This window comes from Triturus cristatus, chromosome 2_2 (genome assembly GCF_964204655.1).
Source record: "Triturus cristatus chromosome 2_2, aTriCri1.1, whole genome shotgun sequence".
NCBI classification, from domain to species: Eukaryota; Metazoa; Chordata; class Amphibia; order Caudata; family Salamandridae; genus Triturus; species Triturus cristatus.
The window spans coordinates 331,881,858-331,894,062 of NC_140582.1; the positions used below are offsets into that span (position 1 = coordinate 331,881,858).

At 48.0% G+C, this 12,205-nt stretch overlaps 1 protein-coding gene across 4 annotated transcripts in view; it reads right to left on the minus strand.

The window, feature by feature from the left end:
- The window catches only part of NPNT (nephronectin), a 236,636-nt gene extending 230,092 nt beyond the window's left edge, over positions 1-6,544 (minus strand). For 2 of the 4 annotated variants that reach the window (XM_085641403.1, XM_085641405.1), the window contains exon 1: positions 6,389-6,544. In XM_085641403.1, coding sequence (XP_085497529.1) covers positions 6,389-6,462 — 74 coding nt within the window. In that variant the 5' untranslated portion in view covers positions 6,463-6,544. The remainder of the gene's footprint in view (positions 1-6,388) is intronic. The other 2 variants (XM_085641406.1, XM_085641404.1) reach the window with 1 other exon arrangement.
- Between the last annotated feature and the right edge of the window lie 5,661 nt (positions 6,545-12,205).

Below are 12,205 nucleotides of genomic sequence, written 5' to 3' on the forward strand. Positions count from 1 at the left end.
ACATACTTTGTTAAAATCTACAAATTATGCAGCAGATGATGGATTATGTTTCACGGGCTGCAAATCCATAATTATGTGGAAAACTCAGTAGACAAAAAAATGACATAGTTACAAAGGCACTCAATACGAGTATGCTACATAGCGCTTGGAGGATTTATCGGTATGCAAGTGTTGACACCAGGACACCATGCAGGCAGCCGCTTAAATTATGAGCATTTTAGCTTATGCAGGCATGTTGGAATGGCTCTTGGTTGAGGAGACAGGATTTGAAAGGAGTCTTGAATCCTTGAGTGGAGGGACATGAGACCAGCTGAGAGGATGGTCCAGTCGGTGGGCCAAGCAGGTAGGATGCGTGGCTGTGGAAGAAGTGGTGGTGTGGTTAGGGTCAAACAGAAGGTGAATGTTAGCAGAACTCAGTGATCACATAGGAGACTGTTGGGAGATGACGTCAGCAAGGTCGAGTCGGCCAGGTCATGAATCACCTTGATAAACAGCCCAAGGAGCCAGACATGGGTCCTGGTGCGGGCATAAGCCAACCTCCTTGCCATCGCTAATGGGAGGCGGATTGATGCAGTCAAGTACACTCACTGCAAAATTGCTAACTTTGTCAGGGGAGAAGCAGGCTTTCAGAAGTTTTTTTGAGGCTCTAGTCACAAATAAGATGTGGGGCACTTCTCTGGTTTTATGGCAAAACTTAATGGCCGCTACGGTTACTCCCCTTAACGATAGATAATACACCACTATAGAAGTCAAAGCCGATTTTCTGTGGAACACAGTATCTGTGACTTTGAAATGTACTTCACAATATACCTCTGTTTTCACATATCCATATCCAGGGGCTGCATCTTTATCAAAATGTTTTGTTCCATTTCACTTAAAGCCATTATGTGGTGGTCCGCTGTATAGTAAAACTCATAAATTAATAAATAGAAGAAGTGAGTTACGTTTTCGAAGGTGCTGACTGGACACAGTCAGTGGCGGCCTACTTTTGGGAAAACGCTATCAGATTTTATTTTATTTGGGATGTTTGTGAGGAACTCCAATTGACCCTACAGTGGTCTCTAATTGCTTATTATATTCATTTTATGCACAGGTCAGTGGGGTCAAGTGCTAACGTAAAAAAAAAATCTGATTCTGGCTGAAAAACCCGGGGTGGTGGGTGGTCCATCTAAACAACTCTCAAGTTGGCCTCTCACTAGACTTACAACTAAATTTACTTCTTTAGACAACTAGCCAGAGTCAAATAAGCGGCGGTGTCTGTTGTCCTTTTTAAAACAACCGCCCCCATCGACTACCATCATTGCTTGCGATTGCATTTACATAAAGCTTCATATCTGTGAGGAGGCATTGAACCCCTTTGGTGAATGGATAGCATTCAACTATATACATTTTGGGCAGTGTGTGAGATCCTACAAGTATGAAGCTGAACTTGTATTCTATGACCCGGTAAGATAAAAAAAATGCCACTGTATGCACCTTCTTGCCCAGTGATTTGATAGCAACAAGAAAATACTAGTATTGGCAAAGCCAATAGGCCTAGTGTTTGCAAGCATGCAATGTTTTCTTTCCCAAACATTTACAATAGTCATTAAAAGTAATAAAAAGTAAAAGTGCTGCGTTGTAAGGGTGGAATGCATATGCACACAAAAAATAATAAGTAAACAGTGACCAGTAACAAAAAATAAATGTAAAACAACATGAAATTAATGCAGGAATAAAAGCAGACATTGGTCTGGCCGCCCTGGCACAGGAGTAAACTTATTGTTTAGGTGGTTAATATGATCAATCAAAAAGCCATCTTTCACAGGCAAAGTGGGCTGACCATCTGCCACCAGCTGTGATGGGTGAAAGCAAACTTTGGTTTCCACCTGAATAAACAAGTAGATGGAGGGGAGAGAGAGAGAGAGATCGCAGGAGTATACTTTTATAAAATATTTTTGGAAAACACAAGGCTGGCAACACAAATATAGCTTACCCTGGGCCAAACCTAAAAAAGGAAAGGGGCCTTCCATAGCAAAAGGTTTCAGGAACAAAAACACATTATGCAAGCGGAATCTGTCGGAGCCAGGATAAAGAGCCCTGGTTTTTCCCTCTCCGTCTGCATGTTTGGCGAAGGCCCCAGTGCTAGTGGACTCGTCCTCGTGGTGAAGAGGCGTTTTGGGGCGGAAGTTCAAGCAACAAAAGAACTGTGAAAGATTTTTATGGGCTTATGTTTTGTGCATCATTAACAATGTGCAGAATGCATTGTTACAAGTATACACAGATGTAGTACTGTTGCTTTTGGAACTAATCTCCTTTGGTGTGTAGAAGTGTGTTTTTCTGATTTGTTAACTGGGCCCCATTTAAACAGAAACTCAATCTTGACCAAGATGGACCTCGTCTGTCACTCATCCTGCTTCCCAACCTCCACACCCCGCCCACCTTCGCAAGCTCCGAAGCACACAAATTGAAATGCACCGGTTTATTTCCACTGTTATTTTCATTCTGCTCTTGATGAACCTTACCCAATTCAATTCCAACTTGAAATAGGTCCTTCTGTTTGTTCCCTGTATCCTATTCATTCACATAACACGTTACTGTTAATGTATCATGTTTTGTTCGAGCATCTCTGGGCGGCATTAGCGTGGAGGGTGCCGAATAATTATTCACAGTGAGATAGCGCGTGAGTGGTAACGCAGTGTGATGTTTATCTTTCACGTGCTCTAATTTGGTTAAGAAATGCTACATTTGCTCGCACCACAGTGAATCTGCAGATCCAGTAATTGCATATGTTAGAGTATTTTGTTTTTAATGTGTTTTTTGGGGAGAGTTTAAAGACTTTCCTGAAGGCTTGGATGCTGCTAGGGATGCTGTCCATTTTATTCTTGATTTTGCTGCCCATTTGGGGCTTTGAATAATTTCAGATTTTTGCATTCTCTGTATAACTTTCCATTGAGAGCCTTCATGGCATTGACTCTGTTCCGCTTTTTTTTTTTTTATTTGGTTATAAAACCCTCTAACTTTGATTTGATCTAGAACTCAATTATTGAGTGGGCAAAAATTACTTAATGAATTGTATTTGTGAGATTTTGCTGTTTGGAGGTGCTTTAACGCGGCAACACATTCCTTCAGGAAACTGAGGATATTAACACTGTCTCCGATCCAGGGAAATATGGGAACTCTAATAGAGGTATTTCTGGGGTATCTAAATTTCGGGGTACTGTTTTGCTCCTACAGAATAAGAAGGTAGGTACTTGGGGTTAGATGTACAAGAAGGATGGTCACCAAAGCAACAATCGAGCCACGGCACGCAGCAGTAACAACAGCTCTGCTACACAGTAGTACCCTAGTTCTGTCACCCATCACAGTAGCAGACAGCGGTCCCAAACATAAGAACAGCCAAACAGCGCCACGCGGTACACAAGCGACCCGTTTCTGTCAGGTAGCGCACAGCGAAAGCTGCTCCCTGCTTCACAGCACTGGCAACCCCCCAATTCCTGGCAGGCACGGCGCCCACAGTTCTGCACACAGCACCAACAGTTCACAGAAGCAGCTGGCTCCACCAAGCATTAAAGATCTGTGCCCAAGACGTCAAAGAAACATCCCAGACGTGGCACACCGCAGAATTTGCCACAGATGAAATTAACCACCACATGTGCTCAATCTACGTTGAGTGACAACGTAACGCTGCCTGGCAGACTAACTTTAGGTCGGTTCGGACTCTTACAGCCTATTGGTAATTTCAGACTTATGCACATTTAGTTCCGCCGGGGCTTCATACAGCCGCGGGCACAAGATAACACATTCAAAAAGAAAACTTCTGGCGCTGGGATGGGGAACACCTTTCAAACATGCCTGGGGTGGCGGCGAGGGTTTATGGGACTAAGTCGGCGTATACCGTCTTGTATGCGTATATCCCACTTCTGCGGGAGAGCACAGCTGTGTAAAAGCTGCGGTGTGCGAGATTAGGAAACAGACATACGGAAGCAGCCCCCTCATAAAATACCCGGGTCTGGTTGTCTGGCCGAGCACGCCTGCTCTCGCGTGTGCGCGGGCCTGCTTCTGACAGCCCTTCTTCCACCCTTGTTATAAACACATTCCTGCTCTCTGGCACTTTCCTCCCCCCTTCCCTCGACGAGTTCATGCCTGAACTTGAGCGGCGGCTCTTCCCACCTACGGTAACTCGCGGGGCTGGGACGGCCCTTCCGAGCTCTGCACGGAGGGGAACCAGCGCCGGGAGCAGTGGCGCGGCCAGCGTGCCACTGGCCTTGGTGCAGGGGAGAAAATACCCCCGGTTGCTGTTTGTACTGTGAAAGGTAACAATAATGAGGGCTCAGTGGGCCCCGGTGTCACTGCACCTGATGCATCAACGGAAGCTGTAACCCCAGTCATAAGCTGCTCTGCGTAGTATAAGCAGTAGCACCGACGTCCTTGAGTCCGATGCTTCCAGTGCACCCCAATTGTGGCTGTTCTTTTCCCTGCAACTGGGGGAAGGGGTGCAATCTCCTTGCTACCTTGCTGGACCAGTTGATGTGAAAGCGTGCTGTCCACGATCACACGGGTAGGCACTTTAATAGGTCAAGATTGAAAAATGTCTTCCAAGCGAATACTGAAGTCAACACCGCGTATCTCTACAATCCAGTAAACACAGCCACATCTCTGTAAATGTATTTAAAAACTCTGCGCCGAGTGTATAAGAAGCTAGTAGACAATACAATTAGATGCCACCGAGACAACCGTATCACTCTGGACCCACCCCAGGCATTGGTTATCTGCCACCCTGCGCCTTGTACACACTGACACTAAACTAGCACACAATAAACCGCGGTACTGGCAACGGAGATATACAACAACACAAGGATATAACAAAGCTCAAATGAACCGAGAAGAGAGGGGGCACGAGAAGCTGCACCCACAGGGGTGTCCTCGGGAATGAGGGCACGTCCTCCCCGCCTCATATCTTAAGAAAGAGCTTAACACATTATCGTGCACCTCAACACCTCACAAGCAGAGCCCCTCGGAATGCTGGCAGTAGAGAGCACTCGTGTGCTCTGGAGAGCGAGTAGGGAAACGTTATGCTAAATGCACTTGTATAGCGCTTAGTACCACGTGCATAATATATGCAGCGCTTAAATGATTCGTAGACTCAGATAACAGCAAGATCATGGAAGACAGAGACGAAACATTCACATCAGTTACTAATCCTGAAAGTCAGATTACTCGTCTGTGGCGCGTTTAGTGGAATGTGTAACATGAAGTGGAGCGGAGACAACTGCGGGACCCGAAACATGAGAGCAGCCCGGGGTCCAGAGATGGGGAGTCCCTCCCACTACGGTGCCATCTGCGGCCCGGGTCCCCGGAAGCGAGACCGGGGTGGCACGCTTGGCAGAGCGGCACTGCATGCCTCTTGTAGGGGGTGGGCGGTTGTGCAGAAGCAGGCGATCAAAGGAAGGTGCCCCCGACCAAGGGCCCCCACTAGTCGCAGGTACTCCAAGGTCGAGTCAAGGCGAAAGGAGCGCGCACAGGTGGCACCCGAGGTGAGGCGCGCATCATTTGACCTGTGCACAAAACGCATTGGTAGAGAGGTATTTTATTGTTTTAAATGTCAGGGTGCGTGGATCAAGGGGGGGGGGGGGGATTTGCAAGTGAGGTTGACCCTCTGAAAACAGTAACTTGGTCCGTAGAAAACAAGTCGGCACTGGGTGAAAAGTGGGCGAAGGCCGGTGGGGGGCTCAGAAAAGTAACAGAAGGGGTCACTCCACACTCGAGAGCCAGAAGAGAAAGAGAGGGCGGGGGTAGGATAACGTGAGGTGACTGGTTCAGGAGCAAGAGGTAGGCAAGGGGGGCGCTGGGGCACACAAGGGTAGACTGAAGCCCTCGGAAAGAGGACGAGGCTCTATAAGCTAAGCGAGGCACGGGTGAGACCCACCGGCCCGGGGCAGTCGGTGACTGCGGTGTCCCTCTGAGGAGGAGAGCGCGGACCAGGTGCGCGCAGGATGGGGGTCTTTGGTGTGCACCTCTGGGCCCCTCCCTGGACTTCACCCGGTAGACACCTTCACTGAGGAATTCTTCGTCAATATAGTACCCTGCCACAGTCTGACATAAAGCCCTCCCCGCCAGCGAGCACGAGCCCACCCGCTGAAGCACCTGCTCGGAGCGCACTCAGGCGCTGGTCTCGTGCCCTGGGCACAGGTGCCGCTCTGGCCCCAGACACCTGCCGCGGGGTAGCGCGACTTCAGATGGTACCAACCCAGCTCCACACAGGCTGCCACAGAGCCCGGGATTCCACTGGCAGCACGCAGCGCCAACCCGACCACAAGCTACCCCCAGGAGGTGGTGCGCCCCTGGCAGTACCAACCCAGCACCGCGCAGGCAGTGGCAGAGCCCCCTACAATCCCACGCCTCTTACCTGCCGTCGAAGTCGCCCCGAGCAGCCGGCAGCAGGTGGAGCCCGCAGACGGCCAGCAGCAGCAGGAGCTCCATGGTACAGCAGCGCTCACTCCCCGAGTCACCCTGTCCCGACACCGACGCACCCGCCGCTGCCCTCAGACTCTGCACACTGAGCAGCGCCGCCCCCTCTGGGAGAAGTCTCCCCCAGGCCGCAGCTTCCCAGCCCCGCCCACCGCCACACCCACCGCGGAGCGGCACCCTGCACGCGCTGCTCACGGCGGGGGCGAGGGCACCCTGGGGACCAGGCACCGTCAACCTGCACCCCCGTCCCACCACACGCACCCCGCCTACAACAGCCCTAGAAGACCCCGCACAGCAACCTACACCCCGGCCCACCACACGCAAACCGCCTACAACAGCCCTAGAAGACCCCGCACAGTAACCTGCACCCCCGTCCCACCGCGGCTACAACACTCTGAAGGCCTAGGCGACCGGTGGCGCAGCACCACACGCACCCGCCTATAGCCCTCACAAGACCCCGCACAGTACCCCGCAGGCCCGTCCTGCCCCTGGTACAGGACACTGAATGAATCGGCTACTGGTGGAACTGCGCCATAAAGCTCTCAGAAAACCCCGCAAAGCGCTTGGAGTGCACCCTGCACACCCCCTCTCACTGACCCTATACACCGCCAGCACAGCGTCCGACCCAGCCACCGCGGACAGCAACACCTGGGCAGATCGCACTAGACGACAGCACCGGTCCCGGAGTTACTCAGGACCACCGACAAGAATACATTTTGAAAAGTATATTCAGTCTACATGTAAACATCTCTCTGCGGCTGCGGTCACCCCCGTGACCATGGTTATAGTTTCAAACAATGATGAAACGTAAATGAATATATGGAGAGAATACTGTAAGGGTCCACATATTATGAATACTAGCAGCAGTTATATTTAATTTCACTAATCAGTGATTGGAAATGTGATGTGGTTTTTGCTCCTCAATGTATGTATGTATGTATGTATGTATGTATGTATGTATGTATGTATGTATGTGCGGTCTTATATAGCGCTCAAATTACCCTTGGGCATCTCGGTGCTTGCATTGGGAACCCGTCCTGGTTTTTCCCTGTGAGATAACCCGTACTGGGCATCCCCAAGGTGAAAGCCAGGCATCCCGCCGCGGGGGGCGTTGTGGAGATTAAGCAAGCTTGTTGCCCAGAGCTGCATAGTGTGAACTGTGATACAGCTATGTTACTGGCTTTGCACCATGGGTGATTATGCATCTAAAAGTGGTTTTTTTTACACCCAATTGTGGTTTGATGTACACACTTTATACCTAATGTGACATATGTCTACTACATTTTCTCCCATATAAATGTTTTTGCATTTAACAGCAATTAAACCTACATTTGTTGCTTTTAGACCTAAATATGATGTTTGCTCCTACAAGTGTTTTCACTCAGCTGTTTATGTTGCACCAATGGTGATTTTGATATAAGCGTATTTTGGTTTCGAAATGTGACTAGTGCTCTTAAAAGTCTTAGCACATTATTGTTGATGTTGCGCTTAGGGTGATTTTTCACCCAAATGTGATTGAGCACTCAAATGCGATGGTTGCTCCTACAAATATTTTCACACTCATTAAATGTAGCACAAACGATCATTTTACACTCATGTGCCTCTTTTCTCCTACATGTGATCTGTGCTTTTAAAAGTATTTTTGCCTTTCCTACTGATATTGTACAGAGGTGATTTTGAACCTAAATGTTGTTTTGCTCCTAAATCTGATACAACACTCTTTCTTACTTTGCAGTGAAGGTGATTTTAAACTAATTTATTTGCAAAGTTTTATAGAGCGCTGGCTAGACCCGAAGGTATCAGAGGGCTTTACATGAGGATCAGCGAGTTACAGGTTACATAGTTACTTAGCCAATAATAGACATAGGAGAAAAAAAACATGAGATTACACAATAATAAGAGTTATTAGCGCGTACACACGTCTTAAGGGGAGAGAAAGGTACGGGGGAATGGTAACAGGGGTAAGGATTGAAAGTGGAAGACAAAACGGGGAGATGAGAACAATGTCCGATGTCCGGCTGGGTAGGTGCCGGCCGAGGGGTGAACCAGAGCCAAACTTCTCTATAGCTACATAGGACAGCTCCATCGGGCACGGTTGCTCGGGCACCACGTAATATACAGACAGTCATGGTTTCTGATGGTTTTGCACGTAAATAGGATCTACACGCCTAAAAGCTTTTCACATTCATGCTGATGCACCAGGGGTGATTTTGCATTTTAATGTGCCATCAACCAAATGTAAAGCCATGCTAATGCACATTTTCTACAAGAAAAGTGACATCTAACTACTGCGTTGTCTTTCTCTACTGAGCAATACCTCATGGCTGCATGATGACATTGTCCAATATTGTAACTGTCACTCAACACCAAAAGCTTAAATGCTTTTCTTTTTATGTTATTAAGGCCAATTGACCAATCCAGACCAAACTCCAGTATGCATTTACAACACCACAGAGATTCTATCTTTTTTCAAGTACTAAACAGAATCCTGACAGCCAACCCGGAAACCATAATCAGTGACAAATACCATAGTCTTAGACTGCGCTTTGTTAAAACCAATCTACACTCTTCAACATATAAACGATTTCTTTTCTTCTTAGTCCCAAAGAACTCAAAAGTCCCTTACGGGGAACATTGCTATCTCAAGTTACCACAACAAGAAATGTGAGCTGCACGTCACCCTTTATGAAAATGAGAAGGTCAAGATCCAGTCCTTGAATATCAACCTCCATCTATACACTAATTTGTTAGATACCCTGCGTGCCACAAAAACCTTCTAAAATGTCTAGAGACATCACCATCAAAGGCATGCTCACCATATCTACTGACTGCAAAATAACAACTCACCCTTCTCCATTCACCCAGGCCTCTATTGCCACCCACTCCTCAGGGAACCAAAACAGACAACATAAAGCCAGCACAAATCATCAAAAACCTGAAATAAGTTTAATTCTATACTGACACTGTCTGAAATATCATCAAGGACCAAACCTACAGCCTTCAGGCAGTGTACCGGACAATACATATGGAGAGGCAATACGAATAACTATGCCCAGTTTTTTACCGTCAAAGAAAAGTCTATATGAAATGCACAGAGGACACACATTTCAATCCAAAAGAAATTGCCATCATGGATACATAATTGTGAAAACTCATTTTTTTAACCAAGAGGATGAGACTAGCATTGGTATTTAACTCCAAGAATATTATCCAAGATACACTCCCCGAATGAACAATTAATATCTATCTGTAATAACTTAGAGACCTAAATAGATATGTCCCTGCTTGAAACATGTGTTGCAGCTTTATCCGAATAAATTGTGATCCTGAAGAAGGTGCACGTTATTGCATTCCCAGCACCGAAACACGTCAACCATACTTATTTATTGTCTGATACCATCACCAGCAAGGTTTTGATCATAGTTAAATTGTTTCATTCCACCCACAACAATCAGATATCCACAAACTGTATATCTGTTTATGATATGTCACTATGTATTTTTCGTATTTCAGTTTATTAATTGATATGTGTCTTGGGAAATGTGATCTGTTTGAGATATTTTGATTGTATAAGGTATTAATTAAGTTCCTGAAATAATGACAGGTGCTTCCTTTTTCTCGTCTGTCCTTAGCAGTCACCTATGTCTTCTCTAGACAGCTTCCGCAGCTAACCACGGACTGACCAAGGAAAGATCAGTGTATTGATGCAAGTCACAGTGCAAAGGGACCAGGATCTCCAGCTCTCACCACAATGCCTGCAAATCCCAGTTCTTCCTGTACAGCGCATCACAGCCTTCCTGTGTCAGTTTACTTTGTGCTGGAAAAACTGCAGTGGCACTCATCAGGAGTCAGTGGACTCCTTGTCCAAGGTGGTTTAAAGGGTCTCCTTCTAAACGGATTCAAACTTTCCAAGTTTCAGTTCCCAAACTTGTCAAGGACCCCTAACCTGGAGCTCGGAAGTCTTTCATGGTCTCCACAAGTGGGTGACCCCTGGCACGGGTCATTGAGAAATCCTGGGATTTCTCCTCAGTATTTATCTTATTTTTCCAGACATAGATGTGTAGTTCTGAGTCCAGTTCTGTTTCTTGCCAGATCTATGGGTAGTGGACCCTTTTCTCACAGGGTGTTTAGTCGCATATCTTAAACAGAAAAGGGGATGCAGCTCCTTGGCCCCCGTCATGGACTTCCTCCATGCCCTCTAATACACAAAACTGTCTGCAGAAGTGGTGTAACGAAACTTGAGGGGGCCCCCTGCAAAGTACATAAAGCCCCCCCCCCCCTTCAGACTCACTCAGGAGGTCTCAGGGTAGTGAGCTAAGTGGGCACCCTGGAGCTCGGGTCCCCCGCACTGCAGAGGCTGCGGGCAGTGATGTAACATAAGCCGCCGCGGTGCGGGGGGGGGGTCCGAGCTGCAGGGGCCCCCTGCAGCACAATACCCTGACCTGGGATCTCCTGATCGTGCCCAGAGGGGGGCCCCTCCATGTACCCTGCATGGGTGCCTCCTCAAGTTTCGTTACACCATTGGCTGCGGGGGCCTTTGTTACTCCACTGGTCTGCAGCACATCTCTGGGAAAGAATAACGCATGAAGGTGGCAGGGGCTGACTCTGCACATCAAAGAGGGCATCTGTCCTCAACCCTCAGTTCATATAAGCTTTGAAAGGCCTAGTAGTGTTCACAGGTTGTCTAAAAATTCTCATCCCTGGTGGTCCCCACCTTATCAACCATCCTTCTACAGTAATCCCTAAATTGATTCCTGCTTGCACATAGCGGGGCCACCATAAACAAAAGGTGGTGGGGAGGGTGGGGTCGCGCAAGAGGCGTCTTGCGGGTGGTGGCAGGGAATACAATATAAAAAAACATACATTTTGCCGCCCACCGCCTCCAGCGTCACATCGCACCGCGTCTCCTCTTCTTCCTACGTCCCAGCAGCCCATGGGACAGACTCCCTGTCCAATCCCCACTGCAGAGCAGCACAGGGATAGGTCTGAGCAGGCAGGAAAGATGCCCTGCCCAGTCCAGGGAGTCTGTGGGTTTTCTCCAGTCCGGCTGCTCAATACAGCTAGGCCGGAGAAAACCTAAGTGTGCATGTGTGTTTTGGTCGGCCTGAGACAGCCGGCTAAACACACTTGAGCGCTTAGGGAGTGGAGTGCACTAACACTCCTCCCACCTCCCATGCCTCAGCCCCACCCCTCCCAACAACGCTGGCTAAGAGCCAGCAAATGTAAATGTAAAATAAAACGATGGAAGAACATTGTTTTATTTTACATTTGCTGGCTCTGAGCCAGGCAGTGGGGCGACGCTCCTCCGCCATTGCGGAGGAGCCGACACTACTTGCACACAATAAGCATCCTATGCATACTCCATGCCCACTTTAATGCATGCAAATCAAATATACCTGTGTAACCATACCCCATATGGATGGAGCGAAGGACCTGGTTATAAAGGGCTGGCAGAAGAGGCCGGTGGAGAACTGTCCCAATAAAGGCAACAAATAAAAAGACTTGTTCCTCCTTCTATGATGAGTTGCTGCCCCCTCCTACCAGTTTTTCCCTTCCAGATGATTTAACAGTAGTCACTCTTGCGAAAAAAGGAAACACCTCAGAGTTTCACTCTGGGTCGCATATCATTTCACAGGAGTCCTCGGTTCGTACTCCTGACTGCCATGTGTGCCGAAGAGAAAAATCAAAACCCTATAGAGACATATTGCCAGGGGAACTCAGGGAAGTGGGAGGGAAGTGCTCTCTAGTAAGTCAT